Genomic DNA, 25282 nt, shown 5'->3' with positions numbered 1-25282 from the left:
GAGAGAAAAAGGTTGTTTTTTGTCTGCAAGTACTAATTCTGTGTTTGCTGTATAGGTTGACAGTTTTTGTTGTTTACATTAGTTATCTGCGATTTTGCAACAGAAGACATGAAGAAAATAATTGTAAGAACAAGAAAAGTGTCAGAAAAAACAAACAGGTTTAGTAATTTGCTTTAATTGTTCAGAACACTGCTGCTGCAGAGGGATGCATCTTAATAAAGTTAAGTTTCAATGTATAACAGGATAATGTAGGGTGTAGATTTTGTTTGCTGTTTTTTGTCTGATTGAAAACAAGGCAATCATTTAAAGTTAAAATTATAAAATCTTTTATGATGTTTAGGTAGATGGAAATATGTCTACATATGGAAAAACAAGTTTATTTATGTTGCTTCATTTACACACAAGGTAAAGTAAAGGTGATTTACAGAAATGGGGCACTGTTTCCATCCCCACAACATCCAAATTACTTGAACGCATTTAATTCATATTTGTACAGCAAAAACGACTAAGGAAGTGCAGCAGTGCAGACTCTGTGTTTCACACCTAAAAGGTAGCAAGAGCAAATGTTCAATGCCTCTGAGAGCTCCTAAAGTTGATGCCTTTTCAAGCAGTGAAGCTCTTACCATGCTGATTAGTGAAGGTCTGGCATTCCCAAAGGATGTGATAAATCTCTAAGTGCTCTAGATTTTGAAATGGAGTTGATCGAAGTTTTGTCTAGATGCAAAAAAAGAAAAAAGCATTGGAATAACGCTTTACCACACTTCCATACCTTAGAGCAACTTAAGTGCTGTTTTATGATTCATAAACATGAGAAAAACACAACAAGGTAAATATTTTCTACTTGGATATCCTAAATATTATAAGTTGAAGTTTGAGGCTAAAATAGAACTTTGAAATGAAAAATTAGTAGCAATCCTGTGTGCACATTTTGTTGGGTCTTTGTCAACATAATTTCTCTAACACTCGTTTTTATTAGAAATATCCTATACCAAAGGGTCATGGCCAAAACAGTAGCACACAAACAGTTTTAGAAACAATTTCACACATAAAAACATTGAGAGGTTAATGATTTATGCACAAGCATACCTCAAAAATCAACCTCCCATTTTTAATTTGTTATCGAAACCAACACTCAACACATTCCAGAAATGATTACATCTAAACATTTGGATTTTTCAAAAAAGTTTTAGTAAATTTGAAATAATGCTTCTGTTAATTGTTTGCTCCATGCAGAAATGTTAGCGAATGTTGGATTTAATTTTTCAGGGACATATTTAAATACATTTAGGGCTTTTCTCTGATTTGCAAGGTATTTCAGGGTAAAGACAAATGTATGCAAACTTTTCTTTAGTAAAGCTTCTTTCACATCACTAGTTTGTGACAGCTCTTCTGTTTCTTACAAGCTTCAAAGAGATTTCAGATTTATTTATAATAAAACAAATTTATATGCTAACATTGGGAAACAAAACATACCATAAAAGTTCAATCAAAAAGTGAAACAAAATATACATCAAGTAATATAATAAAATACACTTCTACCATATTTAAAAGCAGTATTTAAGCACTGCAACCATTGAAGATTGTCTAATATCTGCATAATTCAGGTGCTGAGTCTGCAGACATTTGAGTCCAGACCTTGGGACTTGTAAAAGCGAGCGATCATTATATGTGAGAAATCTGCTAGACACATATGGCAGAGGGGGGTTGGATTGATATATGCTGCAGTTTGTCCATGGAGAGCTTTAAATTCAGCAGTAAAATGTTAGTTTCTACAGAAACTGCAGCCATAAAAGGCAGGGCTGACTCACACCAATACTCAGAGAGTTTCAATGATCAAGCTGGAATCTTAGAAAAGTGTGGCTCAGCCTTTCAAAATCCCACCGAGTTAAACTGAAAGCTTTACTTTCAATAAAAGCTTTAGCTTGTAAAAGCTTTTCTGCAATAGTGAATAGTAAATAGTTTCTCTAAGTCAAAATGAGAACCAAGTGTGACCCTCTCGCCTTTAATGTGGCCAAAAGGCTAAAACCTACCCAGATTTATACGGCAAGATGTAATTAGCACTGAAAAATGTGCTTCTGGAGTAATTCAATCTCTCTAAAAATGGATCCTTAAGGGAGCATGTTAATGGAGAATAAAACTGGCCCGAGAACAGAACCTTGGGGAACTCCACAAGAGACGGGTGCTGAGGGAGAAACAGGGTGACAGAAACCTGCTGCTAGTAAGGTAAACCTTAAAATATTGGGATATTAGGCTATATCAAAGGCAGCTTTACAGTCCAAAACAAGAATAATTATCGATATTTTCAGAATCAGTGACTAAAAAAGACGCTTATATAAAATAATCTGGTTATATCTAAATATAGTTCAGGAGAAAAACCCCAAAAAGTTTTTTCTCTCTGAATTCACGTCGATGTAAAATTTTGAATAATTTTGAACATCATAATTAGATGACAGGTGAATTAGTAACACTTGTAGATTTTATTTTTTTATGCCAGTGAGAATCTAAGCTAGTTTTTGTTATTGCAAATGTTTCAGACTCACTTCAGGCTTCTGGTATGCCACACAAAAATAATATTTTAGTTATTTATCTTGTCATTTGACAAGCATAAGCAGCTTTGTCTACCAGTGTGACTCCACACACACCACCTGGGGATAATAACACTTTCTCTGCTGCAAAGCTTGCTCCTTTCCCAGAAGCAATAACTCTGGTTGCTGGGAACGTTTCTTATTCTTCAGGTTTGTCTCTTGAATAAAAAGAAAGGGAAATATAACCTATTAGTCGGGCTTTGATCTTGTGTGAGTGACACTAATCCTGCTCTACCAATCGTCTTTTACAAATGACTATAATTACTCATTCTGTCACATCCATCTCAGAGGAAGGAGTTCAGGTGTAAGTGACTTGGCCTTGAGATAATAATGCTATCCATGACTATAATACCAATCCTAAGCATCTGAGGAGAGATAATTATTGTGCTCTCACTTTTGGCTGCTGTTTCTTCCTTTGCGGGACTTGTGACATTTAAGCTTCGTGACTTTGTGCATCTATGACAGATAATATCAGCCTTTGTGGTCTACAAGAAGCTATTCTTTTACACAAATTGGCATAAACAAACTTTTAAAACAATTGTTAGAAATCACGTTCTTTGATCTTTTCTGTGGCGTAGCGCTCATTATAAGTTTTTACAGTAAATTCTGCACCTAATAGGATGCGTTTTCACTTTAAATCAACACTAGTTATCATTTAGATTTTGTCAAGCAACTTTTATTGTGAAACATTTGTGCTCTGCTCTGCTGGTGGTTTTTCTTTGATAAAAAGTTGATTTTTATCTCGGTCGTATTTGAAGCTTTGGTGTACAGATTTACATGTTGTGCACTTTGGAATTAGAGATTTTGTTGGTTTTCTGTAAGTGTTATCGGTAAATTATGTAGGATTCAATGCAGTTATTATTTGCTGTCTTTAAGTGCAATTGCATTTCTGATGGTAGTTATGAAGTAGCACGTTAAATATTATACTGTGGTAATTTTTTTTATGTTCTTTTCAACATTGTTTTGTTTAACTGCACAGTTATTGAAGAACTGTTTAATTCAAAGCAGAAGCTTATGTGTTTGTGATAGTTATTGATCCTATCTGACCGAAGACTTTCAGTCCTCTGCGTTGCCTCGTCTGAGTTTCAGTCCATCTGGTCCCAGAGCGTTCACCTTTGACCTTGTTGGTCTGGGAGCGAAACCCAGTGTCACAGTTCAACCTTTCACTGTCAACACCCACTGGAAGGCAGACCGGCCAGATTGATCTGAGCCCGCAAGCCCGAGAAGCTATTTAGAGACTTGAGAGTTTGCTGTGCAGCTTTCAGAGCAACACAGCTCATATTCAGCAGTTTTAAATTATTCTACATGACTAAATTCATATCAAATTACATTTTCTGCAGAAATAGGCTCTTTGAATGTGTCAAATATTACGTTTGAGTTGTTTGCTCTTTTGTTTTCCCTTGTAGTTTCACAATAGAAGTGTTTGTTTCTTTCGCTGCACGTCTCGACATCCACATGTGAGCACATTATCTGGAACATACTGACTGGCTCTGAGGCTCCTCATGGGAGCTTATTAAGCAGATAAATCTGGACAGCTTGGTCTTTAAATGTAGCTTTCCACAGTTACACTTGAGGAATATTAAGCCTGCTTGTAGCTGCAGTAAATCATCAGTTGTGTGTATTAACATGAGTATTCTCAGCAAAAACTGGTGTCATTACGCCAGCTAAGGCTCCGAAGAAGTTGCATGTAAGGAAAAGTTTGATAAACAGCAGAGATTTCCTGATGGACATAAATATTATATGAACTGTTGATTAAAAATGTAAAAATATCTTCCTTAAAGTAATAAGAATATATTTTGTTTGCAGGGGAGCGTTTTCAGTGGTGCGCAGATGTGTGAAGCTGTCGACAGGGCAGGAATATGCTGCTAAAATAATCAACACCAAAAAGTTATCTGCAAGAGGTAAGAACTTATTTCAGCTTTTAATTCAACGTGTAATCCCTGGATATTGTTTTGCAGTCTGAACACGATGCATTCTGGAGTTGTGATTTTCCCGTTGGTAAATGTAGAGACTGCATGAAGTCCACAGCTCTGGTGTAGCTCTAAAAGCTCTGCAGTCACAGCCGGTTATGAGAGAGAAAAGGACTCACAAATTAATGGCTCGAGGAGATTGTGGTGTGAAATGAAAATCACTTACTTCGTCTCAAAAAGCTTCACAAAACTTAAAAAATTCCCATAATCTGTGGATAGTGCCCCAGATTTGTTTCTGTTCTCTGTAGTTTTTCTTTAATCTCTTACTAAAGTAAATTTTTTATGGATTGACTCAGTTTAAACACCAAAGTAGTTAATCATTCAAATAGCAAAATGCTACTCAAGTCCACATGTCTGTAACCTGTGGATAATTACTGTGAGTAAACTTCACTTTATGCTGAATGCTGCCGGTTTCTATGAGACCAGGGCACCTCTCTGTTTGAATACAAGAAACTTTAGTTCCTGAATACTGGGTGTAATATGTGTAAATAAGTTAGGGAATAAAAATGGATGCAAATTCAAAGTCTGAACAGAAAATTATGTTTTCTTCATTAAAAACCTGCAATGCATTCCAAGAGATCAAAGAAAGTAATCAGTAAGAATTGAATCATTTATGGACGATAATCCTGCCTAAAGGTAAACATTAGATTTCAGATTTTGGTGTTTCTTTTAGTCAGTTTGACCTTGCCTCCATTGTGAAATGGGCTTTTACGAGCCCTATGACAATATTTTTAGACACATTGTCGCTGAACTGTTTGGAGTATTGACAGGAAAGACGTTGAGGAACCCTGGAAACTGGTTCCAGACTGGGAGGTTGTGTTTTCCTTTGATAAGGAATATGTCACTTTTTGAAAACAATGCTTTTGTAGCCTCCACTCCTTACAAAACCCTGAAGCTTTATTTCAGCTTGATACTCCAGATCTACTGTTGTATTTATGTGGTTGTATTACAACGCCAAATATAGTTACATTTGGGTCGGTGTTGATCTTGCTGAATAGAGTAAGATTACAAAAAAAAGGAAAGGAAAAAGTAAATGAATTTCCTGCTCTAGTCAACTGTATGTTTAAGCTTAAGCTGAAGTCTTAAACCTTGCATATTTCTGATCCCCTTCAGTTAAAATTATGTTCCGCGAAGGATTATTGTAGCGTAGAAAAAGTTTGTCACTCTCTTTGCCGTTAAGTAATCTTCATCGAACTGATAGACCAGTTCAATGAAGGACTAAAATTGCAACATTTGTTATATTTTCAGCTGCTGCGGTTAGCTTTTATGTTGTGCTATGTCAAACGATACCATCTAGTTGAAAAACCTGTTCCCCTCTTTGCCTGTGGTGGCGCTGCAACAAGAACCACTTAAGGATATGACACAAAAACCTCTGAAGAAGACACTTCTTTTTCACAAAATGTAAACAAAAATGGAGTAGTGTCATATTTTAGCCGTTTCTTTTTTGTCTTTGGCAAAAGACCACGAGCCATTTCTCCCGCTAGCGTTAGACTCAAGTGTTTTTTTTGGTTGTGTTTACCCAGAATGCCCTGTGCTGCTGCCCACTTCCTGTCTTTTAGAGGTGTCTCCGGTCTGCTTGGTGCTCACATATGCATTTGAACGGCACCAGAGTTCACTTTAACTAAACTAAGACCAAGCGTTTTAGGCAGATCAGAATTTGCTTTTTTCAATTTTGCATTCACTCCTCCAAAAGAACCAGACTTTCTAGACAAATGAACTAGAGTTTGAATAAATAAATAAATTAATTAAATAGGACTGGTGTGAGCACCCTATCGCTTAGTAGAGATTTAGATACTAATTACAGATTAATGCTCTCTTTCTGTGTTTTCCACAAAAAACATAATTCTCCAAATCAAATGTTTTTACTGCATATTAATAGGATATTGCTCACATTAAACAGGCATAAAGTCCGACTTGTAAAGGACCCTGTGCTCAGGCAGTAAAGCCCGGTTTAGGCAGCGCTGTGATGTAAACCGCCCGCGGCGGTCACTGTCGTTCCTCACACCAACACTCGCCCGGTGTAAATCTCCTGCTGCCTCTGCAGCCCGCAACCGGAGACCCAGAGCCACGGCTGTGCCAGGTGGCACCCCACTGACAATACACTGTTACACACACACACAAATGTTGTGTGCATTTGTGTAAATGTAGAGTGTGGTCTAAGAGGTATTTTAACAGGGGTAGAATGTCTGCTCATATCTGTGTGTGTCTGTCAGTTAACCTTTTACTGTGGGTATTAATTTCCTCTGGAAACAATTGCTCAGATGTCATTAAATCCACGCAGACAGATTTATGAAAGTACTCTCTGATAGCAATGATAATACACCAGAGAGGTGAGGCTGCCTGGGATAATTGTTAAAAATTCAAAAGATCAGGCTACTTACACCATAAAGTGATACGTTTCTCACCTTCAGCAGACTGACGCTAATAAGCTTTGTAATGTCAATGTTTAAAGCAAATTAATGCAGTTTCAAAAGCAGAGTATGTGTGGTATTTAAAGCCCCAGAAAACGGAAGAACCTTAAGATAATTTATGAATATTAATGGAAATCAAAGACGTCTTTTCTGTTTTAAGCTCTTAGAACTGTGATGCCCAAACTTTTTGACATGAGGCCAAAATGCCAAGTTGAAAGAACCGCGTTTGCCAGAGATTTTTTTTGTTTTTCTATTTACCAACAATTTTATTCATTAAATAAATGTTATTTAACAAAATAAGCAAAGAAATCAGATTCCTGTAGATTAGGCATTGGTAAATCACTGTAGGTTTACAACATATAAAGGGTCTTGCTGATTTGCCAGATTAACAAAATAGCAAACCATATCCTACATTTTACAGGTTGACAATCTCTCCTAGATTTTCTGAAATATCTTTTCAGCAAAAAGAACAAGATATGGAATATTCTTGCTTTATTTTTCCAAGTTTATTGAATGGTTGTACCAGCTCTGCATTTTATCAGACATTACAAGATGTTCATCGTCCCGTTTACTACTAAATTAAATTCAAAGCAAAAACATGATTGAGTGCTTTGTGTTGGACCATTTCAAGATTTTAAATTTCCTTTATCTTCCTTGAAAGGCCTGACATCAGTGAAAATTACACCCTAAAATATGTTTATTTATTTATTTTTTCTTCAGTTTTGGCTCACATGCTGCTATGAGTATGTTCTTTCATTTTTTGAGTCTGTATATTCCAGTTAACAATTACGAAGTTTGTTAACAATTTTTTGAATAATTCATTCATCACAATTAATCCGATTAATTGTTTCAGCCCTAGATACAAGCCATATCAAATCAGTGCATCTCCACTAACACACACAGTGTGACATCAGCTTTTCTCCAGCAATAAATGACAGAAGTCTGTTTGTACAGCTCTGGAAAAAAATTAAGAAACGACTTAAAATGAACAGTTTCTCTGATTTTACTTTTTATAGGTATATGTTTGAGTAAAATGAATATTATTCTTTTATTCTACAAACTGAAGAAAATGAGAAATGTTGAAAATAACAAAAAGATGCAGTGCTTTCAGAACTCAAATAGAAATCAATATTTGGTGGACTAAACATTAGAGTTTGAGTGGGGTTCAGTGCAGTGGATGTCAGAAAGGCTTGAACACAGAAACTCAGAGTGCTGTTAATTATAGTTTGTAGAGAAATTGGACCGTTCAGAGCTTTCCAAAGAAAACAAAAATCAACCATAAATCTCTGACCGGTGAATCTCCGCTAACTGGAGGTGTAGGTTTCCTCCTCAGCTGTTTTACGAAAGGCTGCAGCTGCAGCTGCTTGCAGATTTCTGAGGTACGGCATAATCTTCCTGCTTTAAGATTTGATGATCTGAGCTGACTGAGTGGTGAGCGTGGCCTGCGCTCTGCTCTTTACTAATGGATGAGCCATGTTTGAGCCGCTGCATACGACTTCTACTCCAGCTCTAATAATAGCTCCATGACCCATCTGACATGGGCTGCAGCAGCCAGGTTTTATGGCGATCTCGATGACTTACTGCTCTGCTTCACAAGTGAGAGTTTCGCTGCTGATATATTTCTCAGAAAGCAGGTAAGGTCAGAGGGTTTAGAGCGCCAGCCGAGGCTGCTTAGGAGGAGCGTTTGTTTGGGAAGGGCAGATGGAGATGGGAGCTGCAGGGAGGCCAGGGGGGTCATGGCAGAGAAGGCACCCCAAGCACTTGGCATCTGAGGGCCATGCGCCTGTACGCCTACATGCCTTTGAGCACGGGACTCTCATCTGACTCTGCCTCTCTTTCACTCTGGCACACACATGCATGGTCATTCTGACAGTGAACTCTGTTTATTTACTGCAGTCACAGTGATTCACCCTCTTAAAAATCCCGATATAAAGCATCTGGGAATGGATGACTAAATGTTATTTGTGTGTTACCCAAACACCCCGCTTGACTTCAGCCCTGATTCTGTCCCGTATTGCAGACGGCAAGCGGTTAATGTCAATCCAGCTCATGTCAACAGGAAATATAGGGCAGGTCTGCTGGGCAAGGCTTCCAGCCAATCATAGCACTTGTTTATTGGCAGTGATACGTGGACGAGGGATGCCAGAGGTTCCTGTATGGCCTCGTAGCATATCATGGTAGAGTGGATGTGCGTGTGGGTATATACGCATAATAAATATATAAGTGCACATGTGAGGTGTTTATTTTGTTTGAGACTTACCTGCTGCTGCAGCAGCAGAGAGCTGACCTGATTTCTGTCCCGGTTCTTTTGTGTCAATGTCAGATAAGTCGCGCGGGGGTATTTAAGTGAAGGCCTATTACATGTAAGCCTATTATGAGTCAAATCACTCTGCTTATAATTACAAATGCCAGTAGAGCCTGTTTTATTTATCATATAGCCACAAGTTCAGCAGATTAGTTTGATTACACCAAACATTTTAACCCTTATTACTGATTTTTCTTTTCTGACGAAAATGATTCCTAAAAGATGATGGCTCACCGCAAATGTCACCGTTTTAAAGTTCCCATCTTTGCTTTATTTGATACTAACTTTTATAAGTTGCATAAAATATTTTGTTGCAAGTTGAAATTAGGACGCCAGCTAACGATCATCTTATAATCAATTATTTATTTATCGAGTAATCGGAAAAATGGTACATTTTGTAGGGTTTTTATTCAACCTCTTAATCTTATTTTATGCAAAATTGAGGATTAGGTAAAAATAGACATCCACAAATAATAAGATAAAAATTGTATTTCCTAAAATGCAATAATGTATTATTTCTTTATTGAAGTTGAACCTGGTGAAGCTAAACCTTAAGGAGTTTTGGGCAAAACATATTTACATACAAATTGATCCTAAATTCAAATTTATATATATTTTGTACAATTTTGGCTTAATTACTGCTCTGAATATGTTTTTTCTTAAAGAACACAGCATTTCTTGAGTTAACTATCATTTACTAAATTAGTTGATGCTAATTTGAAAAATTGATTGATCTAATTAATTGTTTCAGCAACATTAAATACCATGGGATGTTCCACCACTTGCTCCATCATCTGCCCTTCTTTATGCTGTTCTCTAATAATTTCTAAACCTACTTTTCTGAAGGCAATTGTAACCCGAGTGTAATTTTAAACCTTCAATTCCTCTGATTTTCTACTCTTTTGCCTTTTAGCCTCAAATCTCGCGATGTTTTAATAGTATTATGATTGATTCTCGCGAGATTATCGTTTAGCCAATCGCGGTTGAGTACTGGGGTCACATGTACCTTTCCAGTTTACCGGCTAGGTATATTAGCTCAAGCAAAAGGGCGTGAAGGGTAGAACGCGTTGGAAGGAGCAGAGCTGGCAGGTCAGTTAAAGCGTAGCATCATTTAATTGCTGTAAATGTGTACGATGCTCACTTAATGTGCTGAACTATAGGATCCCATTATTGTGAGCCGGAAAGTGAGATGAAAAAGATCCGGTAGTATGACACAAAACTGCGGAACTGGTGAGTGTTTTTGTGAATGACTTAGCATTGGCTTATAATCACTGCTGTTGTGTAGCCACTAAAGAAAAACTGATTGTACACTCTTTTTGATAACCAAAACGGGTAATTGAAGTATTTGTTGAACACTGGTTTATATTAGTATTTTACATTTCATGTTAATTGATAATATGGTGTATATTTATTGAATGTTTCATGAATGTAATTTATATTGAATTTTAGATTTAATGAAATTGCAATTGATCAAATATGATAGAATTATTTATAATATAAAATGTTATTTATTGAATTGTGTATACACTAAATGTTAGATCATATCAATATATATTGAGGAAGTGGTCCTGTTTTGTTATTCAGGCCAGGTGGATGGTGAGCTATGAGACCAGGCCTAGAGCCAAAGAAAGATTTCACCTGTTGGTGACAGAAGACTGCTTACTTCTCCTACCCAGCTGGTAGGAGAATCCTACAAAGAACTCTGTTCCTTCTTTGATTGGACTTTCAATTACCCAGGATATGAACCACGCCCTGGATACTCCCCTTGTTTGCAAGCCTGATTAATCCCCATTCGGGGTGGATGGACTAAGGGGTTGTAAAATGAACTTTGGGAACGATTGATTAATTTGTTTTTTTCCCCTTTGTTGTGTTTCTTCTTTTCTCCTCTGTTTTCCTTTTTATTTCATTGTTTTGTTTTTTTTCCCTTGATGGCCATTTGCATATCCCAATGTTGTGGTTGTAAATATGTATATATGATATTCACATTGCAAATACAAAACACTCGCAGCTGCAGAACTCTAGCCTAACTGCTCTTTCGTGAGTCGTACCTATTCTTCTGAAAGGAAACTGGCCTATTATCTTGGTTAAAAGCCATTTATATTGAATAACAATTTAGATTGTCTTTTCAAATATGCTACACAATTTCTTGAATTTTGGGTAAAAAAGGCTGCATACCGGTACTTTTTTCAGATATTTATTTCAAAACTGTTTTGAAAATTACACATTAGTTTACTTGTAATTCACAAATCTGCAGTATTTTGTGACTGTGACTTGAATCAGATGCAGAATAAATTAACATGGACTTGATTGTTTGCTTTCTGATGATTGATATTTTCTGAGGGCATTTTGATTTCAGATATTTCCTAATCCGTTTTATTCATGTTTCGGTTTGATTTAATATCTTGATTCTTGTGTTTTATTTTGCATATTTAAAGTGTCTTCCAGTTTCAATGTGGAGTGTTCTTTATAAAATCTAAATTTATTGGTCAACTTGTGTTATTATGTCTTTTATAAAAATATTAATTGAAAATGGACTTGAAACGACAATGTTATCATTTATCCCAGTAATTACTGGAACATTTTATTGCCCAACAACATTTAAGGTGACTGTCGGTGTGAATAATTTTAAGGGGTCTGAATATGTTTGCCAAGAACGTGTTTTTAAGCATTCCTGTAGTAATACTACACTCCTGTAGTATTTTTAGAAAGTGAGAAAAAAAAAGTGACATTTAAACTCCATATTTAGCAGTGAGCCATGCTGATCTTGTAAGTCAAATATTCTTGAACAGTGATTATATATGCTTCTCTTTGTGGATGTCTCTTCTCCTGAAACACCAGCCCTGACTGGCGATGATTAACCCAAATGTATTCCTCTCTTCATTGCTTCCTCTCTTCTTCTCCAGTACGTCTCCTGCAGACTCTGCTGCATGCTATCCTTGGGTTATCTCACTGCGCTCACGTTCCTGTTTGCCACATATCTCCTCCTGCTTTTCGCCACTTCCTCTCTCATCCCCCTTTAGGACCAGTCCTCACCATCCTTCCTTTCTCCGTTATCGCTCTGCTCATTTCTTATTTACCCCACTGCTTCAGAGAACGACAGTGTTTGGCTGACCGACAGCTTTAAAGAGAGGGGTTAAATGAATATTTGAAACAGAGTGTACTACCTGCGCTACTTTTCCACAGTAAACTGTACACTCCTTACAGTCAGAGCAACAGCAAAATGAAAGCTCAGACTTTGATTCAAACTTTTCATACAGTGAAACAGAAATATAATATATTTGTTTGCCTTATTTTTAGTTGCACTAGAAACATGGAAATATTTTAGTAATAAAAAAACTCTCCGCTACATTCCTCACTTTTTTCGTACCAAATCCAATTTATGATTTCAATGTGTTTTTTGTGTGTGTGTTTCTTTCTTGTCTCACTTTCCTTTCTTAAAAAGAAAGTACAAATTTTTATTTCATTATTTTGTTGTAGGAGTTAAATCAACTTCAAAGTCCAAATAAAGCAAAGCTGCAAAACATGCTTGTTAAACAACATAGTAAGCCCTTTTTAGAGCTTTGCCGAGGTAGATAAACTCGATGGATAAGATCGGTTTCATCAATCATTGATCTCCCAAAATGAAGAAAATCGGCACCAATAAACTGGCTGATAAATCGTTGCTCTCCAACTCTTATTATGGCGTCCCAAAGAGTGCATTGATGGAAGAACACTCCCAAATTACCAAAAACAAAATTTTTACAAACAGAACATTTTATTAATTATCAAAATCGATTTATTGTCTAGTCCTGAAGAGAACACACAAAATATGGCATTGGCATTCCATAAGAACTTTTTTTTTCTAAATGAAATTTAATTTAATTATTTTGTTTCACTGCGGTACCAAACAACCCATGGAGCGGTGTGCAGCCAGGTAATTACAGACCTCTGTTTGATTTACAACTAAAAGTTCATCATGTACTAATTTAATGGTCTAAAATCCTTTAAAAATGTCATACTTTATGGTGTTTTGATTCCAAAAGAAAATAGTTTTTATTTTACTCAATTTTCACTTCCACTCATGCCCAGAAAATGTAGATACTGCATAAAATATTTTACTTCTATAAATTAAATTATAAAATTCAATATACTTCACTTCAAAAGTACTTTATGTATCTCCAAGGAACTCATTTGGCAATTGGCAAACACTGCTAATCCGCCTCATTTTCTTTTGCCACTGCTTTTTAAATCTGTTTGGCCATATGGGTAGAAAGACAATCTATGATCTGTTCACTGAGTTTTAGAGCTCAAATCTGAACCTTTTCATTGTTTCCATCAACCATAATCTCCCCAGTTTATTTTTAATCTCCCCAGTTTATTTTTTCATGAAGCTGATCTATTGATAAACTGAAAAATGTGGGGCAGGAAGTTCATCCTTCAGTCACGAACGTTGTTTTTTTCTGATCCAGTCAGCTTTATAAACGACCTGAAACGCATTTTCATCCTGGTCTGAAATGAGTGGGTGTTCATTTTGAGGTTCTACCTTTTTGTTCGGCGATAATATAGTAATGAAGAAGGGAAAGAACAACAAAAGATGAAGCACAATTTTCCCATACTAAAATATTTATAGAACTAAACTAGAGGTTTGTGTAGGACGTGTGACAGTTCATATCATTGCTAATGAAAGCAGTTTTGGTTTCTAAATTACATGTGCTAGGTTAATTTCCTCTCCAGTGTTTAGTGATGCCTTCCTGTAGAGAAGCGGTGTCCAAAAATACTCATCAAAAGTCCTTGCAAAGATTTAAAAAAATAAAAATTACAAAAACATTTTCTGTTTTTTACCGACTCAACAATAAACCAAGCACGGACTATTTTAATTAAATAAATAATCAGATTTTTTTTTTTTTTTGTAGGAACGGGATTAAAAATCTAAAACTTCAAATGGTGTTTCCTTGTCAAATGAAAGGCATCCAATTTGTCTATTAATCAGGGCTTGATTGAAGACAAAAAATTTAGTCTGTTCTCAGCAATAAATATAAGCTCTGGGTCATTCTTTATTTGAAAACACTTGCTGTATTTACCCAAATGTGCTCAATCAAAAGAATATTTGGGTGCACCAAGGTGTACTTTGACTAGTTTGTTTGTCTAGAAAGTCTGGTTCATTTGACCAAAGTAGTTAACTGTGGTCCACTTAAAAACATTGGTTTTGGTTTGGCTAAAGTTCTTTGATCACCTCTGCTATAGAGAAGAAATAACAAAAACTCAGGTAAGTGGACTAAATCACAATGAACAGAGACAACAACTCTGGGCCATTTCTGTTCTCGTATTATTAGCAGATGCCACTAACAGACTAAAACCCGATCCTGGCCCATTTGACATTTTTTCCACCATTTAGCATCGTAACATATCAAGGACGGTTCAGCAGAAACACAAGTTTAGGCGGAGTGGACATTTAGACAAAATGTTTCCATTCTGTCTAAACTATAACCTCACCTTGAGATTAGAAAAAAAAGCAGTTTGATTTACAGCGAGATGAAGAGAAAACCATGCTTTGTTTGTTTCACTGGTTCCTCAAACCGAAGGAAGAAAGGAGGAAGAAAACAAGCAGCAACAGACGCAGCGATTAGCATTGTTTTAATCTTTCAACAGAAAGATGGCATGCAGGCTTAATTGTTCTTCCTCCTCCCACCTCCTCTGTCCCTCTTCAACACTCCCCACTCCTTTCACCAACTGGCTCAGCTCGTCTTCTAAGACTGTAATGACTGGGCTTACACGTCACTGTCACTCCTCTGTACCCATGGAAATGTGTCTGCTCGCCTTTTTCCAAGCTATTCCTGTCACAGATTGTACTATATTGTTTCCAGCAACAGCATGTATTTATTTTCATCAATTGTTTGAGTGTTGGTGTTTACAGGGATCCACTTCTTTTTGGGTTTTTCTGTCTGTGGGCATGTTTGGTCGGATTGTCGCGTTCTGAAATGATAAAATACTTAAACCATAAATAGCATCTGATTTCATCACAAAGAAGCAAAGCAGCTCAGATGCCCCAGTGTGTGTGTTAGATCTGTTTTGCTCTAAACTCCAAAGGATTTTCGGGTATCAGAAAAAAGCCCGATCGAGGTTGGGGCAATGCTTTGTGCTGCACTGTGACTGATTGCAGTGTCAGATGGTATTATATTGATCTGATCATCATCTTCGTATGCAAAGCTCCTTATTTCAGCTGTAAGCTCAGGATGATATCACTTCTTTATCAGCAAGTACCACTATCTCAGCCACGCCTACTTCCAATTTACATCAATAAATAAAACCTTTCAAATGATGACTGCAGTCTTTAAAACACAATTTATGTTTCAGTACAACTTCACTTTGGGAACTCAAAAAGCTGAAAATTTGCATCTTCAAAAAGGACTGTTTCAATGTCTCCATTCTTATTTTTTAATAATTTGTATTGCATTGCACAACAGAGTATTCGGATCATGGCAGCTAAATGAAAAAATAAAACAATGTGGAGGTTTGTGAGTTTTATTACCAGAATAAAACTCACAAGTTTCTAGATTTTCACTTATTTATGGGACAGTGTGGATATTCTCTAATGTCAAAAAGTCATAGATTTGCAAGAAAAAAGTTATAATTTTTTATGATTAAGGCATACATGTACAGATATTCAAACTAAAATGTTATTTGACATTATAAAACCAGATATTTGTGACACAAATGCCAGAAGAGAAAATATCCAGATGCCGATCTACTTCAATCGTAGAAGACTTCTGGCATTTTCATAGCAAACATCAGACTTTATATAGTTTCCTAGTTTAAGATAAGAACAAAATCTAAATAACCCACATAAAAATTGATCTATGAAGCTTAGTGTGACTGTGACTGTAAAATGTGCCTTTTTTTACTATATCATGCTGCATTTTTCTCACTATGCTTTGCCTAACTTGTTGCTACTTCATCATGTTCTTTTTGTATCAGATAAAGTAAAATTTCACACACATGTAACCCTGATGCAGAGACCCCTCTGCATTAGATTTTGCTCATTGTGTTTCATTTCTTAATTCTTGTTTTTGTGTTGTTTTGCAGATCACCAGAAGTTGGAGCGAGAGGCTCGGATCTGTCGCCTTTTGAAACACCCCAACATTGGTGAGGAACTCTTTCTGTTTTACTTCTTCTAATACCAACACAGTGAAACTGTAACTTTGAGAAACTTTATTGATTTTTCTCATTTTATGTCTAATTCATAGTTGGGTTGCAACTAACAAATATTTTTGCAATCAATTAATCTATCAGTTACTGTTACGATTAATTGGATAAAAATGGGTACACACTGCAGATTTTTCATTAAGCTAATTAAATCTATCTTTCTATACAATGTTATTGATATATTAGGTATTTGAAGTAAATAAATAATTCGATTTTCTTTTTTATATTAAAAAATGCTTAAACATAGCATTGAACTGGGCGAATGAAAAAAAAATTGCCACTTGGGGAGGTTTTGGTGAAACATATTGACAGTAAATGGTTTTCTGTACAGTTTGGGCTTAATTACTGCTTTGACTGTTGTTTCTCAGCAACTGACCTTTTTGAGTTTTTATACTCCAGTTAACAGTTAATCAGTTACTAAATTAGTAATTTGAAATCGGATTCATTGTTTCATCCCTAATTTATATTGACAATTTTTATTCCCCTCAATTTTCACACAGTTTACTCAAAATGGAGCAATGTTGATTCTGGTTTTTATTTTTTAAATGAAATATAACAGTGCAAGCCCTCCTCCTGTTGCGTAAGAGTATGATTTTATTTGCAGAACCTCTTGCTTTAATGTAAATACATGACATTCAGCTCTATTATTATGACTCCCTGTGGTTTTATTCCCTCACACGCTCTGGCTGCTGTTTTTTACGCTCCTTTAATCGCTCACTTAAAATGCAGCAGTGATGCTTTTTCAGAGGCAGTTAGAAAAAGCATCAAATTAATCGTTACAGCAAAATACATTTACAATGACTGTACTAAATGTTTGTTCCTCAATCCTCTTACAGTTCGTCTTCACGACAGTATATCAGAGGAGGGTTTCCACTACCTCCTGTTTGACTTGTAAGTCATCCTTCCTCTCTCCCTCCTTTTTTAAAATTTTTTACACACACGCTTCATCATCTTCTTCCTCCTCTCCCTCGATTCCCGCACCCTCTGTGCATATATAGCGTTGCATAACTCTCTCCTATATTCACCCCATCCCTGTCGCCACCGCCACCCTCCGCATCCGTCTCTCTGCAATTCCCTCCAGTTTCCATGGCAACAGTGTGGGAAGAGGGGCGGAGGGGGCATTTTAGGGGGAAACGGGGTGAGCCACGAAATAAACCAAAAAGTGGTGATGAAATCCTTGCTTTCGGATTTCCTTGTGTTTCTTATTTCTGTTGTTCTTTCCTGGAATGTAGTAAAAAAACCAGAAACAAAACAACAACAACATTGGAACATCTTAACGTTGAATAAACGTGTTTTTGTTGATGCAGGGTGACCGGAGGTGAACTGTTTGAGGACATCGTAGCCAGAGAGTACTACAGCGAGGCGGACGCCAGGTAGGAGCGTGGCCTTCGTCTCTCTGCCTCCTCTTCTTCAAAACGTTCCCAGTCTGTTGTCGCCTTGTCTGTAGTTTTCTATGTACTTCTTTATTCCTCTCAATTTCCTCTCCTTTTCCTTAGTTTCTGCTCCTTGTTGTCTTGTCTCACCCCTTGTTTTCAGCTTCATAAATCATAGACATGTTATTTTTCTATCTTTCTTTTCTTACAATTCTTGTTATTTTTTCTTGCTTATTTTTTGTCTCTTCAAAAGGCTGTTTTCCTTTTTCTCGTTCTTATTCTAACTCCTGCAGTTCCTTGCAAAAGTATCTGCACCCCATGACCACATTTTGGCAAATTTCAACCCAAAACTTCAGTGTATTTTATTAGAACAAAGTAGTACATAATTTGAAGTATAAGGAAATGAATACTTGGTTTTCAAAAGGTTTCACAAATGGAATCTGTGTGATATCTACTTGCACTTAGTTCTCCTATGTCGATACTTTGTAGAAGCACAATTTACTGCAAAAAGTTACGTCTCAACAAGTTTTGCTGATCTAGAAAGAGTTTTCTTTCCATCAATTTAAATCATGACTCTTCATGCAGTCTTCCCTGCCAAATTTAGAACTTATTCAAAAATCTTGTAGTTTTTTCCTCATCTTTATCATCGATTGTGATAAATTTCTTACCTCGAAATATCTTTGTCGCAATAAATTCTAATCAATGATGCTAATTAGAATTAAATTGTCTTTATAAAATATTTTGAAAATCATGCATAATTTCCTCCATTTTCTAGTCAGGCATTACATTGTGTTGGTCTACTACATAAAATCTAATAAAATACTTTAAAGTTTGTAGCTTTAATGCAATAAAAAGAAGAAAAATGTTCACTACTTTTGCCAGTCGCTGTAATTTTGCTGTTAGCTGTCTTTTCTCTTTGCTCTTTTCTTTTCACCATTCTTCCCTTTTCCTTTGCTTTCTCCATCGCACTACTTGCCCTCACCTCACACACCGACACATCACACACCTTTAAGACCCAACTTAGGTTTTATCGATGACTTTTTAGCTTAAAAAAACGTCTAGCTTTACAGATTCAACACTAAGTTAGTCTGAGATCCAACACTAAGTTAGTCTGTTGGAGGTAAATATGGACTCTTTTATATAGAAAATTGCACTACTTCTAATTTGTAGGCTATTAAAAATGACATATTTGTGATTTCCATCCAGAGGTCATTCCAGGGTTCTTGCTGAAACAGTAATTTGATGCTTTGAAAGCCGTGGACATCAGCATTTTCGCCGTTTATTGGCTAAAAATAATTGGAACCACCATAAATGTATGTCATTAGCTTTCTGCTGATGCTTTTTAAACTATAATCAGCAGATTATGATTAGTCAAACCTCAACGGTTTCTTTTACAGACTTGGTGAGATTTGCAGGTGCAGTTTGCTCAGGATGCACCTTGTGCTGTTCATCGTTCTTCTGCTTGTCTTCTCCTCAGACAGTGGAAAAGATAAAAACAATGTCAGCAAATCTAAAGTTTGAATTACAGTGACAGTTTCAGTTTCTTTTTTATTGTTTTTTTTCTTTTTTTTTTCCGTTTTCTCCCTTTTACCACCGACTGCGCTGTTTTATGTCGAACGCCCACCGCCCCCTGCTGACTCATCGCCACACACAGTTCACTTTAACAATCGACGAAAGAGGAAACGGAGTAGTGGGGGGTGGACAGACAATAGGCTGAGAGAAGAGTGAGAGAGATACTTGAAACTGACAGTTGTGAGTGTGGGTGTCAGTCCATTCACTAACATTAAAAGCCAAGCAGAGCTGCCTGTCTTTTTAAGCTAAAATCACTGCAGTGTGTGACAGTAAATGGTGGATTTCAGCTCCAGTCTCCACTTTCAAGCCATTTCATTTGTAGCTTGTAATTATTCCCTGTAAGAACTGGTGATATTCCTGATCGAAAGAGCAGATAATGCGCTAATTGACTCAATTTCCAATCCGTATTGTCTTGTGCTTAATGAACTTTATATTCTAATACGCTATTTAAAAGTAGTTCAACATATAAATGGCTTTACTGGCATGTTTAATTCCTAACAGGAAATTGTGGTTCTTTTGAAGCAACTTGATTGGCTTGCACGTGTTAGCTTTGCGCTGCACTGCCCCCTATGGGTTTGGCATGTTTATAACAAGTCTCAGGGATGTTTTATGTGCCAGTGGACCTCATACTTTTTCATCCCTATTAAGGAATTATTGGCTTAACACAAGCTGAAAACTTTCTTGAAAGTTAGCTTTGTCTTAATCCAAATGTACAAAAATATTTTCACTAAAAACTAGAACAAAAATACTTGGTAAGATTCAGGGTTTTTTTTTTGCAGTGTGTGATTGGTTCCTCTTCTTCGTCTACATCTTGTTTAATGGCGGTTGGCAAATGTCTTAATGGAGCATTAGCGCCACCAACTGGTAAGGATTGTGGACCAAATGTTGCTAAAAAAGGAAAGAAATTAACCCCATCTTACAAATAGAATATGTCCTGGTAGCTTTTATTTCTTGAGTCTTTCTGAAAAGCAATGAGAAAGTCTTTGGTTGATACACAAAATAGGACAGCTGTCCCCAGTAATCAGTTGATTTAAAATTACCAGTCATTGAATCTGGACTCGATTAAGAAAAGTGACATGATAATGAAACTAAAATTAAATTAAATGCCGCTCAGCATCAACATGTTTAATCACAGCTTATTTACATCCTCCTCATTATTGTGATTTGTCACAGCTTTTTGCCATGCTGGTCATTTTATTACTTTGTCTATTTGATATTAATCCTTATTAATATGAACCTTCAGTTGTCAGCTATTCAGTGACTGCCTTTTTGTATCAATTTGTTTTTAATCTCGTGAAACAACAATCGTTTTACAGAGAATATCTCATGTCTGTCAATCTTTCCACCTTTTTCACTGCTTCAGACTTTTTAAGGCAGAGGGGTCCAAAGTGTGGCTCGTGGGCTATTTGTGGCCCTCAATGAAATTTTGTGCAGCCACAGTACAGTTAAAAAAGCCTTCACTGACTTTCCAAAAAATATACAGGAAAGTCTTATAAATAAGAAATTTACAACACAAAGTACTCATTTAGTTAACTTTCATATTAACCAGGATAACAAATATTCAGCAACTTTTATTCAAGAGCAGATTTTGTTGAACCCTTTTAGAAAATCTTAGTAAACTCCAATAAAAAAGGAAAAGTTTTTAAGAATGGGCGACTCATATCCTGTTCTTGTTGCTAAGAATAAACACAAAAACTTAAAAGGAAATAGAAAAACCATCAACATTTAAAATCGTGTTTGTATTTTGTTTTGTTTGTTACTTACAGCTTTCCTTTCTATAGAAATCAGGTTTGTTTTTTAAATTATTAGTTGTGCAGATAAAACTATAGCATTTAACTTTATTTTTCTATAGTTATTATTATCATTATTAGTAATCATTATTAGTATAATTATTATAATAATAATTATAACGATAATTATTATTATCATTATTGGTAATAATGATAATAATAATTTCTCTTTTGTGGCCATCGTTTGCTTTCAACTCGACAGTTTTGGCCCATGAGGTTAAAATTTGGACACCTTTGCTCTAAGGCTCACTGAAAATCATCCTCACTACTCCATGCATTTTGTCACATTAGAAGCTCTCTTAAGTCCTAAACATTTATCTTACCGAGGTAAATAACATTTTTTTTTCCTAAAATGACATCAGAAGGAACTACTTTAGTCTTAGGATTCTTTAAGATTATTTGAATCGGCCATATTATTGCAAAGACACAAAAGCTGCAAGCCACCAGAGGAGAACATTTCTGTACAACACTTATTGTAATATCCTATAGAATATGTTTGTATAACGTAAGTTACAAATTACTTTAATTTACAGCCTGATATCCGTAGAAGTTTAAACAGAACGAAAGGAGAGCCAGCACTGCTTGACTTTTAGCTGTTAGCACCACAAGCTTCAACAATTAAATCAGGGCAGATAAAACCTGTTTTGTTTCCCGGCTGAGTCGCTGATTAGCACCCAGGATCGATTTAATCTCATTATTGTAGCTTCAAGAGTGAATAATTATTTTATTATTCAGCAGGTGGGTATAGTTTTATTGGACGGGAAATGCTGGTGTGTTTCCAGGAGCGCCAACAGGTGGCTGAGAAGCCCATAAATCACTCACAGCAGAAAGGTCATATCCAGCAATGTTCAGTAATTTGTTCCCTTTATTGAAAGAAAATCCATCTTATATCGTAGAAAATAATACAACACAATTAAACCTGAAATGTCAAATGTCAAGATTATTTAAAATCTTCTCCATGTTATGAAAACCTTAAATAAATGTATGGCCTTTGAAACATTTAATCTGATGTGGCCCTTCAATGTCAACTAAAATGTGGAGGCCATCACTTATCAAAGACTTGAGGGCAGAGCCTATAAATAAATCAGGATTTACATTTCCTCGTAGTGTTGCCCACAGAATTTCCATCCGGGATGAACATAAGAAAAGGCAAATATACTCTCAGGTGAAAACATAATGATGCACTCAAAAACAAATGACAAGATTCATGCAAGATATGCTGTATTTATGAGTCAAGGTAGATCCAACTCCCACTCGCAGCTGTTCATCATAGCTTATGTTTGAATGTTAGCATACCTGGCCCACCTGTCAAAGAGATTATTATGGGTTTTAGGAAAGGTAGGAATATGTCATACTACATCCGATTTCCTATTTTTATTGATTTTTTTTCTTGCTTTCTTTTCTAAAAAAAGAGATGACAAACTGAAGAAAATATGATCAGAAAGTTGCTTTTATGTCAACCATTCCAGGACTTTTTGTTTAACTAAAAGAATGTAGAAATAATATCAGCAGAATAAAGATGCAATCATTTGAGAAGAAAGTTGTTTTAACAAGGAAAAGAGCTTGAAGAATTAATTAGTTTTTATTCTATGTCTTGGAGTTCTCATAAATTTGTTTCTTCATTCCCCAATTATTATGACTTTATTCTGGTAAGATTCTGTTGTTGTATTACTTGAGTTTATTGTCATACGATTTTATTCTTGTATTATTACGACTGTAGTCTTGCAACATGATGAGTTTATTTACATTTTTAATAAGAATCTTAGCCTGGCCCTCAAAGACTTGACCTTAATTCAAAGTCCAAATAGATAAATGCTCGTCAAACAAGATGGCGGTCTTGGGCATGCTGACATCACTCTGAGCTATGGAGACCCAAGGAGTGCATTTGGGGGAAAATGACAAAATTTTCCATAAATTAAATCTTCCAAAACCAACAATTTGAAATACTGATAAAATAGATTCATAACCCAGCCCTAGTTTTAAGCAATCCAAACCCAAATCAACATCTGAACGGGTTGGTGATCATTTCCTTCCTGAATATCTTTTCCTCCTTCATCTGAATGTCACTCATTCAGGCCAGTATCAAACACACACTCACACATACACACACTGCCACCCTGGCTCCCTTGGAGACTAGCAAGAAGTGGGACTTTAATTAGCCTTGATAATTAGTCTCACTCTCACTCAGACTGCAAACTGTGCAGAATCACACCTTGTTGCCCCCAGTCAGAATCTATCAGAGTTCCTTTTTAGGAATGCTTGATCAGATCAAGGCCACAATGACTAAATTTGTGAGTAAATTACACCAAAGTACGAAACAAGCAATATTTCCTAACCAGGGGTTATACAGGCTGATCAGTGAATCTAATACACACCAGGGTAAGTTTATTTTAAAAATAGTTTTAGCCCAGAAATGGCACTACTCATACAAAACCTGAGCAACAGACAGCGCACCTCGGCCTGCTTCTCATTTCTGTACTGAAGCGTTTATAGCGGAACAAGTGGGCGAACAATCCTTGCTTATGTTCATAATGCATAATGTATTAATCTGCTTGATGTGTGATTGTGGATTATATGTTTAGCTTGTTGAACATCAATTAAGCCGAATGAAAATGAAATGGTCTTGAATATGTCATTATGATCATTTTAAGAAATGACGGGAGAAAAATAGTTTATGATTTTTGTTTTCAGTCAAAATTACAGAAAACAAAGTGCAATCTTTTTTTTTTTTTTACAGCCATGCATAGTGTCAACATCTGACAAAATTAAGCTTGGCATGACCTGGTTGATTTGCTTCCACCCTGTAAATGGAAACGCATCTAATTTGCATTTTCTCTTTTGCAACACTTTACAAATTCGCATCACAATTGGATGGAAATATTTCACTACTTATGAAAGCTCCCAATTTTGTATCAAATCACAGTACAGTTGATTTGTATTTCTAAAATATATAAGAATGCCATAAAAATATTCAGTCATCTACTGTAAAACAAGCAATAAACATCATATTTTGTCAAATGTGAAGTATTTTTACACCCTGCACATTTGGCTTTGTTTACTTCTCAAACATTTGTCAGTTTGCCTTTCTGCAAAGAACTGATGTTGCTTTTTTTAGCCAGTGGGGATCTGGATGCGCTTTCGACCAGTCTCAACGGACAGGCAGGTTCTTTGAAAGAACGTAATGTTTTTCGACAGTAAGACATTAGAGGTTTGCAGCAACAGGTAAACAGAAGAAAGACATGGAGGTGATCTTCAATTTCTAAATGCCATACTCAGTGGGATGCTGTCAACTTGCACCTCACACCTTTGCTTTGCTTTATTCAGTAAGGTTTCCAATCGCTTTTTGTTTTAATCAAAGAAAAAAAATCCAACAAGCATAAAGACCATCGAGTTGCAGCTTCCTGAATGTGACATAATCCAATTACGAGGTGCAATGAGGCTGAGTCAAGATATTTTGAAGTATTTAATAACGAGCAGACATTTGCATGCAAAAAGTGTCTTTGTTCTGTTGTGAACTTCAGATTCAAAACTGTAAAAGCTCCAGTGATGAAACAACCAAAAAACAAACATTTTGGGGTTGGTCAAAAAAGAATAAAAAAATATAAATTCACACCACACTTTTTGAATTGATGAGAACGGTATTCATCAAAGTTGTGTCCTTGGATGGGATTTTTACCTAAACTTGCCCTTCAGGCTCTAGATTGCTACTTAAATGTGTTTTAAGGCCTTGGAAGTTTTTTTGTTTTTTTAAAAATAAACTATACAATAATTTTTTATTAGAAACAAAAATATTTAACCTCAGATATCTATTTTATTACTCTTACCTCCTTAGATGCAGCTTATTCACAAATTAAAGTAAAAGTTTCTACAATTCATACCTGGATATTAATAATTTTCTCAGTGAGAGAAAAGTCTAAGGCATGTATTGTTGCCACATGTAATATTTGTGTGTTTTTGTGTGTGGTTCCACAAACGATGCATATGCATCTATCTCTCTGATTCTCTCTCTCAGTCCTCCCACTCAGTGTGGGTGTGGATCCTGCAGGCGGCCCGACTCCCTGCGCCTGCCATTAGTCACGTATTCTGTACATTAT

At 36.0% G+C, this 25282-nt stretch overlaps 1 protein-coding gene and 1 long non-coding RNA gene across 43 annotated transcripts in view; both read left to right on the top strand.

The window, feature by feature from the left end:
* camk2b1 (calcium/calmodulin-dependent protein kinase (CaM kinase) II beta 1) overlaps positions 1-25282 on the top strand; it is an 86995-nt gene that overhangs the window by 2535 nt on the left and 59178 nt on the right. For all 42 annotated transcript variants that reach the window (XM_055039793.1, XM_055039770.1, XM_055039786.1 and 39 more), the window contains exons 2-5: positions 4392-4486; positions 16334-16393; positions 17290-17344; positions 17761-17826. In XM_055039793.1, the coding sequence (XP_054895768.1) occupies positions 4392-4486; positions 16334-16393; positions 17290-17344; positions 17761-17826 (276 nt within the window). The remainder of the gene's footprint in view (positions 1-4391; positions 4487-16333; positions 16394-17289; positions 17345-17760; positions 17827-25282) is intronic.
* On the top strand, positions 10134-11292 carry LOC129366127 (uncharacterized). Its single transcript, XR_008606585.1, has 2 exons — positions 10134-10501; positions 10856-11292. It is a non-coding gene; the product is annotated as an uncharacterized LOC129366127 (long non-coding RNA).

Source organism: Poeciliopsis prolifica, unplaced genomic scaffold (assembly GCF_027474105.1).
Source record: "Poeciliopsis prolifica strain line A6 unplaced genomic scaffold, Auburn_PproV2 SCAFFOLD014, whole genome shotgun sequence".
Classification (NCBI taxonomy): domain Eukaryota; kingdom Metazoa; phylum Chordata; class Actinopteri; order Cyprinodontiformes; family Poeciliidae; genus Poeciliopsis; species Poeciliopsis prolifica.
This window is presented reverse-complemented; position numbering and strand designations above follow the sequence as displayed.